Raw genomic sequence first — 14,326 nt, 5'->3', positions numbered from 1 at the left:
GGCTCTCTGTTCCAGCGCGCAGACGCGGCGCAGGGAATCCTCTTCACCCTCTTCAAAGCTGAAGAAGCGACGCGCCACATTAAGTGCCTCCATCACCGCAGAAGCTGACGGGCGCACAGGCGCTTCGTCATCTTCGTCTTCCTCACCTTCTGGCTCTTCAGCAACAGGCTGCGCACCGGCTACTTGAGCGATAATGTCCTCATCAGTCAGGGCACCACACACCGATGCACTGGTGTCAACTTCAACATAATCGTCAAAACGTACGCCCCGAAGAGTGTCGCGCAATGCCACTGGCATGAGCTCCTCAGCCCCGTCCACGTCGACGTCACAACTATCCTGCGCACTTCCAGCTGCAAATCCACTGTGGCGGAAACAGTTTGCGATTGTGGTCACGGTCACCTGTTCCCATGCGTGCACCAACATGTGCATGGCAGTGAGCAGCGTAATGCCGAAGTCCTTCCTGTCGCCCGCGCACAAAATCATTCTCTCCAGCATGTGACACCTATAAAAGCACTTGATGTTCCTTATCACACCCTGGTCCATTGGCTGTAGGGCCGCAGTCGTATTTGCTGGAAGGAACACTAACTTTGTTGCTCTCAGCTCAACGTCGACTTTGTGCGCCGAACAGTTGTCGACGACAAGAAGAACGCGTCTGCCGCCCAGTTCCATTCGCCTGTCGAATTTCAGTAGCCACTTCCTGAATAGGTCACCTGTCATCCAGGCTTTCTTGTTTGCGGCGTACTTCGTCGGCAGTGACCGAATGTTTTTGAAGCACCGTGGCTTGAGTGCTTTGCCAATCACAAAAAGGGGGACCTTTTCCGTACCGGTCATGTTTGCGGCGACCAGAACAGTGACACGCTCTTTGCTGCGCTTGCCGCCGGCACAGCTGTCTCCCTTGTAGGTGATCGTCTTGTCTGGCTGCAACTTGAAAAATAACGCTGTCTCGTCAGCGTTAAACACATCCTGTGGTGAGTAGCTCTCCAAGTACTGCTGCAGGGTGTCGCTTCTCCAAGTAGCGCATGTTTCGGCGTCCACTTCCTTTGCCTCGCCGGATAACGTGCGGAATACGAGATTGTGCCGCTCCCTGAAACGATGAAACCATCCCTCGGAGGCGACAAAGTCTTCAATGTCCAAGCGCAGGGCGAAATCCGCTGCCTTGGCCATGATGATAGGGCCGCTCAATGTGATACTCTGGGCTCTCATTTCTTTAACCCAGATAATCAAAGCCGACTCCAGTTCCGGGAACTTCGCTGTCCTTAGCCTTTTTCGACTGGCGCCAAAATCCTCGGCTTCATAGGCGTTTTCAATGGCCGTCCTGTTGCGTATGTAGGTTGACAACGTGCTCGGAGGTATGCCGTGCTTCCTCGCAATTTCGTATTTGCTCGAGTTCCTTTGGTCAACCTCTCGCAAAATCTCCACCTTCTCCTTGACAGTCTTCGCGCAGTAGTTTCCCCGCGGCATCTTGCAACTTCGATGCGGAATAAGACGGCTTGACGGCGTGAACGAACAACGTGCTCGAGGAGCAAAGTGACGCTGCCGGGTGCGGCCTAGGACTGCTAGGACTACTCCGCCGACTCCTCAGCGTCCCGCGGGTCCCGCGTATACAAGTGGCGCCAGGCGCTGAGATAGCGGGAGGGCTACGGAAAAAAAAAATTGCTCCCTGGATTTCGGAGGCCATACGTTGCTCGCCCTTTGCTCGGAGGCCACTTGAAGCTCGAAAAAACCGGTCGTGCCACCTATCGTTCGGCCGTAAAAGCTTCCACTACTGTTTGACGATGATGACGCTCGGCGGCGCGCGCTTCGAATTATCCGTAGAGGCGGCAATTTCTGTTCGAATTAACGAATCGTTTTACACATGGTCTCCTATGCACTGCGGACCGGACTGCGGCGACCATTTCGAATTATCCAAAATTTCGAATTAATGAGGTGTGAATTAACGAGCTTTCACTGTACAGTGAAATGTAACAAAACTGTAACAAGAAAGTCACAATAAAAAGTTTTGTACGGACCATGCCAGCTCGTGATGCTCGTAGAGGAGTCGACGTGGTGCCACTGATGGTCTCGCCAGCTTCGGTAGGCGACAAGGGTGCCTGTTGTTACAGCCGACTCGATTCATTGTGCGGGACACTCCGCACTCGCCGCCTACGTGAGACATGTGACACCGATGACCGCACTCTTTGCTGGTTCAATGTCGACTGCTGAAGCAGCCAAATTCTTTCACGGCAAACGCATCCCCACCGGAGATGCATTCCACCAACACGTGCCTTTTGCTTCAGGTGTGGGAAAGCACCGGAGGCACCATTCCCCCAAAGTCAGTTGTGGGAGGTTTCTCTCCAAACACCACAGCGCCCTTCTTCGACGAATGGGCGGGAGCGCGAAAATTCCACACGTTTGTGACACATTTCAAAGTGTTTTTTGTATTTTGGCCACGTTAACTCAAGAAAATTTCCTGAAACTTGGTATGTTAAATCTCTGGCTCCCTCAAAAGGCAAATGTGCTTCATTTATTACCGACTAAGGGCTACGAAGGCCCCAGTAGATGCTGTCAAAATCTATGACGTCACGGCGACTGGTGCGGAAACTTGAAGGCGGCATCGCCACCCCCATTGCCATTTTGCGCATTTTCTCGCTCATCTAGGATCTTCTCGAGGCAAGCGTGGTGACTTTGGTATAGTGAAGGAGTAATTTAATAATGCAAGAACAACCGCTTTTCTCTTTAGTGTCCGTTATAAGTCGAGCAGAACCGACTAATGTGCCAACAAAGTTGACCACTGCCCTCATGCAGATTGGTGAGCAGCAGCTGCTGCAGGGCTTCTACAAGACCATGCAGCTGAATGACTTGTGGCACCAGAAGAGTGTCTGGGAAGTGGCTGCCAAGTACAAAGAGCACAGGGGCCAGGTGCAGACGTTGCTGGCATCCGCTTCCACTTTCGCTTCTGCACTGACCCACTTCTGTAAGGTGAGCAACAAGCCTAAAAGCATTATCAGCGCCTGCTGCTTGTACTCACTGCCAGAGAGAGTAGTCTAGGCATTCAAGCATGGTCAAGCTTTGCATGCACAAAGCTAAAGGTTTCAATAAAACTTTGGTTCAGGCCAGTTGGTTTGTACTAGACTTTCAAAGAGCTGCGCAAATGACAAAGAAGGCACGAGTACACAGGACAGGACTGTACTGGTGCCTTCTTTGTGTTATTTGCACTACTCTTCAAAAGTCTGAACGCCAGTCCTCTTGTTGGAATATAGCCGATTAATCGATTCTGTGATTTAGCAGTTGATATAAGAATTACACAAGAGGTATAAAATATTATGAGCACACACTTTTGTTTGCTTCACTTGCATACTGTTCTGTGTAAAGTTTGTTCTTTCATTTCCGTTATTCCATCAATAGGCGTTGCATGTTGCTGCATGCATCGTGCATTGTACATTTGCCCAATTTGTGGAGTTTGGATCTTGCTGTACTTTGCTTATGGTGCAGCACATTAAGTACAAACATTGCACGAGATTCTAGTTGACCTTTGTGACGCATAAAGTATATAGTACATAAATATCCCAAGAAATTAAATATTGCATGGGAAGAAAGTAAACAAAATTGTATGAACCACATGTTGTACAGGTTTTAGCATGAATCACTTGACTTCAAGCTTTGCTTTATGTATCTGTACGAGTACTTTTTCCTCTATAGGAGCTGCCCGAACTTTGGGCTTACAGGGTACTACTGCCAGAGTTCACGGAACACCTATCAAACTGTGTCACCATGGAACTCATCCCTCTGATGGAGCTGCCAAGCGTCAGGAAGGTGGGTTCCTTCATAAAAATGAAGCCACTTATGCTGTTCAGCTGTAACTGGGGGGAAAGGACGGAAAGTGTAAATCTGTGCAATTTTTCTGGGTGTTGACATTCTGGAGATAAGCCCTTGGAAACCATTCATTCTTTTACGAGAAACTTTTCAGTGTTGAATTTTTTCTGCATAATCCTGTGTGTGGATGTACTGAAATGCTTAGTCAAATAGCTGCATTTGTGTTGGATGCAACTTATCATGAGTGTGGGCCGTGTAAAATGCTGCATAGCGAGCTGAAGTTATACTGAATGATGAGATGGTCTACTCAGCTCATACTTCCTATACAAATTGTCGTGCCTTTTTTTGTACTTCAATTTTATGCTCTCACGATGTCAACTGTCAAAGCAGAAAGCTCCACCAAGCCCAGTCGAGCACACAATTGCGCCTTTTACCCACAAATATTTTTTCTGGAATCATTTAATCAAATTAAGTGAAACATTTCACATGCACATCTAAACTCGAAGCCCAATGAATCGCAGTGGTTCAGATGTAGAAAATCTGTGCGCTTCTTTCAGGGCCGTGCCAGGCAGCTTCACAAGGCTGGGTTTCGTTCCATAATGGACGTAGCCTGTGCCGATCCAAAGGAGCTGGCCGAGAAAGTGGGCCCCATTTCAAGGAGGCAGTCCCGTCAGATTGTTGATGCAGCCAAGGCAAGTAAAAATGCACTAAACAGTGAAATGAAAGGTTCATTTGGATGTACCATAAACGTTTCAGCAGTTATACTTTTTCACTGAAACACTCTTGTCCTACCTGCCACCGCTTCCTTTATTTTTCTTCACTCTGTCTAAGCTGCGCTAAACGCTTAATGTCGTGCTATACCAACTCGCACAAACTGCTACAGTCGAACCCGACTATATCGAACCCGCTTACATCGAATTATCCTGTATATCAAACAACTTCTGAACACGGTATAGTTACAGTGAGAATATATAGCGAAAATTACGGTTACATCGAACAAGAATAGCAGTGATGATGATGATGACAAACTTTATTTATGTACAGGCAAAGCTCCTGTGGATTGCCTCGTAGGGGCCTTGCTGATGGTCGGGGCCCTTAGTCCAGGGCTCCGCTGGCTCTTGCCATCCGCTCTGCTCTCTGAACGAGCCTGATCTGGTCGTCGAGGGCCGGGCTGGACAGCAGTGCCTCCCATTGCTCACATGAGGTGTTCATGTTGTGGTGTTCGAGGTCGTGTAGTGTGCACTCCCATGTAATGTGGTACAGGGTTGGTGTGGCCCCGCACCATGGGCATTCATCCCTGTAAGATGTGGGGTGCATGCGGTGTAGTGTGTGTAGGTTTTTGTAGGTTCCGGTTTGGAGTCTACGCCATGCAGTGGCCTCCTTCGTCGCAAGCTTTTGATGAGGTGGTGGATACCTTAGGCGTCGCCCTCTGTGGTAATTCAGTACTGTGGCATACTGGAGGTCAACTGGCTCCGGGTCCGCTGCAGTCGACGTAGGGAGCGCTCGGTTGTGTACGAAGCCTCGAGCTGCCCGGTCGGCGTGCAGGTTACCCGTGATGCCAGAGTGGCCTGGTATCCATATGACGGTCTGTATGTAGGAGTCGTCCTTGCCTTCCCTTGGTATTTGTGCAAGGACATGTGCCGCAGGCACACCAATTCTGCCCTGCAGGAAGTTCCTGCAGGCCTGCTGGGAGTCTGTGAGTATTGTCAGCGGCTTGTTTGCATGCAGGCCTTCGCGGATGGCAAGTGCGATGGCCAGCTCTTCGGCTTCTGTGATCTTGCAAGGGCGGACAGATGCTCCAGAGGTTATGTGGCCTCGGCGGTCGCATACCACTGCCACTGCTCCTTTAGTCGTCGTCCCATACATGGCAGCGTCCGTGAAACGGGCTGTAGTTTGGAATCTATAGGTTTTCTGGAAGTATTGGGCCCTTGCTCTCCTTCTGCCGCTGTGCAGGTTGGGGTCCATGTTGCGTGGAATTGGGGCAACGTGATAGCCCTCCCGGACATGACGAGGTATCTCGCAGGTTTCCTGGGCTCTCGTTGTCGAGGCTTGGAATCCTAGGGTTTTTAGGACCTGTTGGCCCGTGCGAGTACGCTCAAGTCTCTGTTGTTGTGAGACGTGAAGTGCTTCAACAAGTTCGCTGAGGGTGTTATGAAGCCCCAGTGCCATCAATTTCTCAGTAGATGTACTGGTCGGCAGACGGAGAGCAGTCTTGAATGCCATTCTCAAGAGGGTGTCGGCCCGTCTGGTCTCAGATTGTGTGAGATTATAATAAGGTAGGCTATATGTTATGCGGCTTACCACCAGGCTTCGAACAAGTCGAAGGGTGTCTCCTTCCTTCATCCCTCTTTTCTTAGATGTCACCCGAGATATCATGCGTGATATAGCCTTGACGCTGGTTTGGAGGAGCATAAGGGTGTGGGTGGCTCGTTGGTTACTCTGCAGCCACATGCCCAGGATCCTGATCAATGGTTTCTCTGGTATGAGGTTTCCATTGAGGTATACCTCAAGTTTTTGTGATGGGTCTGTGGAAGCTGCGTGGTTACGTCTGCTTCTCCATACACGTAAGATTTCAGATTTCTCTGGGGAGCACTGTAGACCACGCTGGCTGACATATTCTTGGATGATGTGAGCTGCAGTTTGCAGGCGCTCTTCCTTTTCAGCGAGTGATCCTTTTGTGGTCCAGAGTGTCATGTCGTCTGCATAGAAGGCGTGTCGGAGCCCTTCTACCTCCTGCAGTTTTCTGGCAAGGCCGACCATGGCTACGTTGAAGAGCGTGGGTGATATTACTGCTCCTTGCGGCGTGCCCTTGTTGGGAGGTTGGTATGCAGGAGTCTGGAGCTCTCCGATCTTCAACTCCGCTGTGCGTTGGCTTAAGAAGCTCTGAATGTACTTGTATGTTCTTTCACCACAGTTGGTGTTTGCGAGCCCCTCCAGTATTCCTTGGTGGCTGATGTTGTCGAAAGCCCCTTTAATGTCGATGGCTAAGAGGACGTGTTCACCGTTGCGGGGAACGTTGCTGAGAACCTCTTCCTTGAGTTGTAGTAGTACGTCCTGCGACGACAGGCCAGCACGGAAACCGAACATGGTGTCGGGCAGGTGCTTATTATCTTCCAAGTGCTTCTGCAGTCTTGTGTTTATGATTCTTTCGTACACCTTGCCGAGGCAGGATGTCAGCGAAATGGGTCTGAGGTTTTCGATTGCCAACTTCTTGCCTGGTTTGGGGATCATCATTATTCTTGCGTGTTTCCACATCGCTGGCACCGTGCCTTGTTCCCAGTGTTGGTTGATGAAGGCTGTGAGTGCAGAGATGGACTTGTCGCTGAGATTTCTTATCATGGCGTTTGTGATGCGGTCTGTGCCCGCCGCCGTGTTACGGGTAGTAGCTGCGATAGCTGCTCTCATTTCATTTTCAGTTATAGCTTCATCCATTGTTGGGTTCGGTTGTCCCACGTATGATGTTGTGCATGGCTCTGAGGGAGCAGGATCTCCATAGCATTTGGCCTTGATGGCGTCGACGAGGTCTTGTTGGCTGCCTGGGTAGGTGTGTAGTAAGCGCTCCAGGGCCTTGTGTCCCTCTCCTTTGGTCTTGGTGGGGTCAAGGATGGCTTTGAGGATGTGCCATGTCTTGGCTGTACTCAGGGTGCCGTCCAGGGAGTCACAGAATTTATACCAGTTCGCCGACGCGAGTTGCATGGCGTATTCTTCCGCTTCCGCTGTTATTTTCGCTATGCGTGTCCTCAGTTTCCTATTGTTCTTCTGCTTTTTCCAGCGGCGGATAAGCCCTTGTCTGGCGTCCCACAGATGTAGTAAATGGGAATCCACCTCCGGGATTTCTGTTGTTCTGACTATTTCTTTTGTGTGGTGTTCTTTTTGTCGACAAAGTTTGTTGCACCAGTCTTCCAAATTTGTGATTGTCTCTTCATCCTGTTCTTGGGCTTCCCTCATTTTTTGCCAGTCAGTTAATTTGGCTGTGCCAATATCCCTGCGTAGGCGTCCGGTCTGTAGTGTTATGTTCAGTATGTAGTGATCACTTCCCAAGTTTTCGAGTGTGTTGTGCCATTCGGCTCGTGTGGTTTGTGTGATGAAAGTGAGGTCGGGTGTTGTGTCACGTGTTACACTGTTTCCCTCCCTTGTCGGTGTGCTTGGGTCTGTGATGAGCATGAGTTGACACAATTCCATCGTTGTCTCTAGCTGGAGGCCTTTCCAGTCACGCCTCTGGTATCCCCATAGCATGTTCTGCGCGTTGAAGTCGCCCATAATGACTAGTGGGTTTTCTTTGGCGAGGCAAAGGGTGTCTCGGAAGAGTTTGGCAATGGTAGCCCGCCTTTGACGTGGGGGGCTATAGATGTTTAAAATGAAAGCACTTTGTTTCTGGTTGCCTTTGTAGACGAGTTCGAGGAGTACATGCAGTACGTCTATGTTGTCGTCCAGTTTATGTTGTATTGTTGTGATGTTTTTATCCACGAGCGTGGCTACCTTCCACTTGTCATCTTGACTCGAGTGATATGCTTCATATCCCTGAAGTGTTGGTCGGGTACCGATCTCTTGTAGGGCGACGACCCCTGGTGGCCTTGAAGATTGAGCGATCAGTTGTGTCAGCAGCCCTTTTTTCCTTCGGTACCCGCGGCAGTTCCATTGCCAGAGTTCTAAGTTTTCTTTGGCTTGCTTGCGTGGTCTAGGCATGTGACTCCCGATATATCGAACGTCAAGCGGGGCAAAAGTGCCCCCGGAAGTTGGCTTTCCCTCGTAGCGGCGGGGAAACTGGCGCTTTTTCCCACCGCTCGCTCCAAAAGTGGTTTAACCCGGCGGCACATGACCCGCTCTCCCTACGGTGACCGTGCCGCGTCACTCGAGCCGCTGTCACCCCCCTGCAAAAAATGATCCTGACCCGCCCGCAGCGCTTGCTGAGACAGCCAATCAAGGCCTCTTGTACTCTTGTCGTGCGAGTTTAGTTATCTCCCTGCATTTCTCGTTCGTTGTGCTTCGCACCATGCGCCTGTGCCGTGATGGCTAGCGTGAAGCGGCAGAATTTGCCTTTTGCCGTGAAGCTTGAAATTATAAATCGAGTCGAACGTGGTGAGAAGAAGTCGGACATCATGGCAGCGTGCAAGATTCCGAGGAGCACTCTCAGCACGATCTTGAAGAATAAGGCAGAGATTAGAGATAAAGCGGACAAAAGACCCGGTGCTCGTGGCGCCCGACGCGTACGCACGGCCATGTATGAAGACGTCGAGGCAGCCGTACGTGTACAAGTGGTTCGTCGACGTTCGGTTGCCGGACACGGAGATGTTGCATGAGGCCGGACACAACCTCCCCGTGTCCGGCCCCATGATCAAACAAAAAGCAAAGGACATGGCTTTTCTCCTTGGCAGGGAGGATTTTCAAGGTGGCTCCGGTTGGCTACAGCGGTTCACAGAAAGGCATGAGAAACGATGAACCTTTGCCCACATCCTCAGAGGTGATTGGTGCTCTCGCACTAGTCCGGCACTTCTGTGCGAATGTGTAAGGTTGTGGCCTCGTCTGCTCAGACTCTTTAGACCATGTTGAGAAATGCGTGCTGTCGCAGGCAGCGATGTTGCTCAAACAGAAAAAAATGGAAGACTACTTCAAGTGCAACCAAGCTAGCTTCGTCAATGAAGTGCTTTTATTAATGGTGTGTGAATTTATAACGTCCAATTCTTTAGCAGGCTTATATTGAAATATGCTCTATATCAAACTGACAAGCGTCTTTTTGCGAGTTCGATATATCCGGGTTTGACTGTACTCTTGTGGCCAGTCTAAGCGTTTTTCTAATTTGCGCTGATCAAGAGAGTCATTTGCATGACAGTGCTACGTATTAGAATAATTTTAAACACACAACACAATGCCAGCATTACTCGAGCCATCACGTGGAAGACAAGTTCGGCAGTATACTACACTAACACTTGAAAAAGTTGGGGGGCGCTTGAGCTTCGCCTTCAAAAGCAGAACGCGATAGCATAATTGGGCCCTGTGCGCATCGCCTTCTCAAATGCTAGCCTGGCTTTGGTTCTCGGTGCATGCCTCAATAATGCCGAAAGGAAACCAACGTCTGTGCGTGTAACATTGTCCATTTCAAACGATCCTAGAATGCCTACTGCAATTAAAGTTGCGGAGTTCTCACTATGCCATAATTCTTCTTTTGCGAATCAGTGAAGGGCTCGCTACGCGTTTGTAAGACAACATGCGAACCTACGCAGCTGCTCACTTTGTTGATGCTTTTGCAGCTGATGATTAAATATGTCTGAGCGCTTTGTGATGGGTGGGCCTTTAAAACACCCACTCGTTGCGCAAGTCACATGTCTTGACGCCTGGTGCGATCCTACACTTCTGCGACTCAATATTACATGCTCCTTCCACTACATGACATTCATATAGCGTTTTTTTTTCCGAAGCAGTTTCAGGAAAAAGCATGGCTCTGTGGTAGAACACCTGCTTGCCACGCAGATGGCCTGGGTTCGATTCTCACTCGAACCTAAGAATTTTATTATTTTATTTGCATATTTCTCAATTTTTAGCTCACAAGCGACGATGTTGTCACCGGAATTTCTGCGAAACAAGCTTTTTAACGCTATCGTGTTAAAACAAAAGCCTGCTGCACACTTGGTAATGCATTAGGTTATACAATCGGGAGCCAACCTTCTTGAAGGACATAATGAGCCGCAGTGTGAGACACCTATTGGATTACCTTGATGTTCTCAGTTCATTGCATTTTTTCTCACTCACTCCCCCAAGAAAAAAAAAGAAAAGAAAAAAAAATATTCGGCAGATCCCACACACTGTGGGAGTTGATATTATGCGAAGCATGGGGCGGGAAGGTGTCTGTGGCGTAATTTTTTTTTACTGAGCGAAACGTTACAAAATGACGCTAGAGATTTGTATAAATTTATACACACACATATATGTTGAAGAGCCGCATATGTGTTGTATAACCAGTTGTTTACAGTCGGGTAACGCTGCCAACGGCAACGTGGGTATTGACAACACCAGAAGCGCTAAGCTGATATCTAGTGCTTATACTTGTCCCTTATAATGGAGCACACGCACGTTTCACGAACCCGTGTGCACGTGCGGAAGAAGTTCTTGACAGTTCTTGAACAAGGTCATCACCGTGATCAGTGAGCACCAGCAGCTGGTCATGATCGCGGTGACGAGGGGTCCATGTGTAGCGAAATATCACGTATAGTACACCAGTTGGAAATCGTGGATGCCTCGGTCATTTCGTCAACAAGTTGTCTGTCAATAGAGCCGGCGTCATGTCGGAACCAGAAGTCACCCTTCACGTTGTTGAGGTATAAGCTGTTGAGGCTGGTAGGCCTGGATAGTGCTACGTAGACCAACATCAATGGATGGCACTTGTATTCGTGGAATATCTGGGCGTATGTGGCCTACGTAGCCAAGCCTGCAAAGCGGCTGTCAATCAATCTGGCAACATCCTCGGTCAGCATGAGGCCATTGCCCAGCCTCGTAAGAAATGAAGAGGACACTGCGTCGTTCTGGCGGACTAAGTGCACATTACTGTGCGTTGATGTGAATATCATATGTAACTTTCGTTAATGTATTCCTCCGGAGTCGAGCAATGCTTCAATATAGCTTGCTGAATCAGGAATACAAATGAATGTTTATTAGACTGCTATAAAAGCGGAGACAACACTGGAACCACAGACGTTAATCTGATATGACGCCTGTATCGTAGGAGTAGTATACACATCGTAGCAATATCATGTAATGTTTATTGCTTTCTTGTAAAATTAGATAGCAAGCATCACAACCACAACTGACGTCGCACCAATATTACGCCTGCTTAGGCTGTTTTTCCAAACCAGTTTATTGACCTGGCGTGGCTCTGTGGTAGAACACCTGATTGCCACGCAGAATGCTTGGGTTCGATTCCTGCTGGTATCCTAATTTTCATTCTTTCCATTAGTTGGGTCAACGCTACCGATGTCTGTTTTTCTTAACGTTCTCGCATTTAAGTTACAAATGTCTGTTCTCGCTGTTCCTGGGTAGATATAAACTGTCAATCACGTGTGGTGCACACCCGTACACCGCGGCCTGTGGTAAACGGGTATGTGCCACACGTGTCTGGAGGAAAGGGTTTGATGAGGTACGCGACAGGATTTTCACGTTATTCATATCATGACCTGACAGTCATAATTCATCAAATCCTCTTACTCTCCCATGCCAATTTTGGTATACAACCAGTTAAGGAGGCGACCATGAAAGCACCCAGACGTAGGCGGCTGGACAGACAAACAGATACGCTCAAATTGCCAAAGGTTCGCTAAGAAATGCTTTGCATTTAAAAACACCTTTCAGGACCTCACGTGATGCTGCACTACCTCTGGGATTGGCTCTGCTATGTCACAAGCAGTCATTGATGGCATAGGCCACGTTTTTCTGTCTGTGCATGCCACTCACTCACAAGAGGTCACGTGGCTTTTTTAGAGTGCAGCTCTTAGCGCCCGTTCCTGAATTGAGCGGTGTTGCCATCGGTGGTGCAACCGATAGACATGAAAAAATACCCCAGATCAAATGGGATTTGAACCCAGGCCCACTGCGTGGCAGTATGGTATTCTACCACAGAGCCACGCTGGTGCTTGGAACTCATTTGCAAAAAAACCCTATACAGGCATCATGTCGGGCAAGGAATCACATTAACCTATGTAATAAAGTGTGGCAGAAGAGCAAATTAACAGCCAGTGATCACACAGTGCTAATTGCGCAACTAGTGTGTGGTTTAATGCCTCCTACCCACTGCAAAGTGCTCAGCCATAATTCATCAGCCACATGCAGCATCAACAAAGTGCACATAATACCTTACAGATGTGTAGTGGGTACCTCGCTTATCCGCAGAAAGACTGAATATCGGTGTAGTGGGTGCGTCCTACTTCACAAAAAATATGATTTATGGCGTAGTCGATACCTTGCAGAAAGCAGAAACTTCAAGGTGCCCTGCAACACTTTTCGAGCATGCTCAAAAAGCGCTGCCGATCGGTAGTCGAGGCTCCCGAGAACACGCGAGCCAAATATTATAGCGATGCGCACGGCCTGGAATTTACAATAAATTCTCAAAGTCAGCTGAAAATCGCTCCCTCTTCTCTCGACAAATGATGTATTTGTCCGCAAAATATGACGCGATTGTCGGCAGTTCCACCATTGGCTGATGTTATAATCACGATAACACCCTCATTATTACTTTTGTTGTTAATTTTGAGTTCAATAAGTAGATAATATGTATGTTTATATTATGTTATCGCGTTAAAAACACCGAACAAACAATAATATTAGCACTTCCGGTCTCACCGACAGCTCGTCTGCTTGTAGTTGCGTGGTTCCGTTTTTTTCGCCATGCGCAGTGCCGAAAACGTGAATATTTCTGTGCTTTTGACCATCGCCGGTTGCCGTTGAGAGTGGCAGCCGTTCGAGTGTTGCCTCGTCAGCTGGGAACTGCATCGTCGGCACGTTCTCACGACCGACCGAGGCAGCCGTGCAGCATGTCTCCGATAACAATGCTGGCGTCCGGTAATGGCGGCGCTTCGGGGTCGTCTGCCAGTGCCGTCTTACGAGGCGGTGTATCGGAGTATGGGCCGAAACCGATCTCAGCTGTCATTCGTTCCAAACGAGCGCGCAGGTTTGCTTCCATGGTTGGCAGAGCGATGAAAACACTACGGCGTTCGAGGTGCACACCCAACATTACCAAACCGACACGCAGTTTTCAAGCACGCGCGATACACAACACAGTGCGATCGACTCCGCTCGACGAGAACGATGCAAGCCGACCGGAAGTGGCGGCACAGACCACGTGGTTGCGCCCAGACGTCAGAGAGAAAAAAAAATGAAGAAAAAACTCCGCCAGCGCTCTTGGGCGGAGCCTCGCTCCTCTGCGCTCCCTCCGTCGACTCGCTGCCTAGCTTTCCGCGCGCTCGCGGCGTTGAGTTGAGGGAGAAAGCTGCGGAACGTGATCTCTATAATTTGGTAACACCACTTATACTTGACGGGTTCGAAAAATTTTTGCGGCATATGACTCGTGAAGAGTCATACGTCAATAATGAGGCTATTCCAATATAACTAAGAAAGGTGTTGCAGGGCCCCTTTCAAAAACGCAGTTGGCCTTGCCCCACACGAAGCTGCGCTCAGAAGTCTCATTAGGCAGTGTCGTAATTGTTCGTGACGTTTTTTGTCGCCTAAGATCACTGTGCAATCAGCCACTTAAGACTTCTATGTGTCACAGTGTTTGCTATTAACTTACACAATACAGTACAGGAAGCACGTAGTTTGTCATGGCTTTGAGGACCATGTTTACAGACACACAAAATGCTGAATGTTAGGTTTTGTTAAATGTGGCCAGTGGCCTGTGTGGAGTACAGTGTGATTGTAATATATTGTAATCATTTCAATGTAAATAAGTTCCAGTTCTTAACTTGATGCAGTTGTTGCTGTTGAAGAAAGCAGAGGATCTTCAGGAGCAAGCTGAGCAAGTTCTACAGGGAATGGTGTGAACAAACAAGGT

At 48.9% G+C, this 14,326-nt stretch overlaps 1 protein-coding gene across 1 annotated transcript in view; it reads left to right on the top strand.

Annotated features, from left to right (window-relative positions):
* Window positions 1-14,319, top strand: part of LOC119382799 (helicase POLQ-like) — a 39,407-nt gene extending 25,088 nt beyond the window's left edge. The window contains exons 15-18 of the mRNA XM_037650656.2: window positions 2,785-2,958; window positions 3,679-3,792; window positions 4,350-4,484; window positions 14,247-14,319. Of these exons, the coding sequence (XP_037506584.1) occupies window positions 2,785-2,958; window positions 3,679-3,792; window positions 4,350-4,484; window positions 14,247-14,315 (492 nt within the window). The 3' untranslated portion in view covers window positions 14,316-14,319. The remainder of the gene's footprint in view (window positions 1-2,784; window positions 2,959-3,678; window positions 3,793-4,349; window positions 4,485-14,246) is intronic.
* Window positions 14,320-14,326: the final 7 nt, after the last annotated feature.

Source organism: Rhipicephalus sanguineus, chromosome 2 (assembly GCF_013339695.2).
Source record: "Rhipicephalus sanguineus isolate Rsan-2018 chromosome 2, BIME_Rsan_1.4, whole genome shotgun sequence".
Classification (NCBI taxonomy): Eukaryota; Metazoa; Arthropoda; class Arachnida; order Ixodida; family Ixodidae; genus Rhipicephalus; species Rhipicephalus sanguineus.
This window is presented reverse-complemented; position numbering and strand designations above follow the sequence as displayed.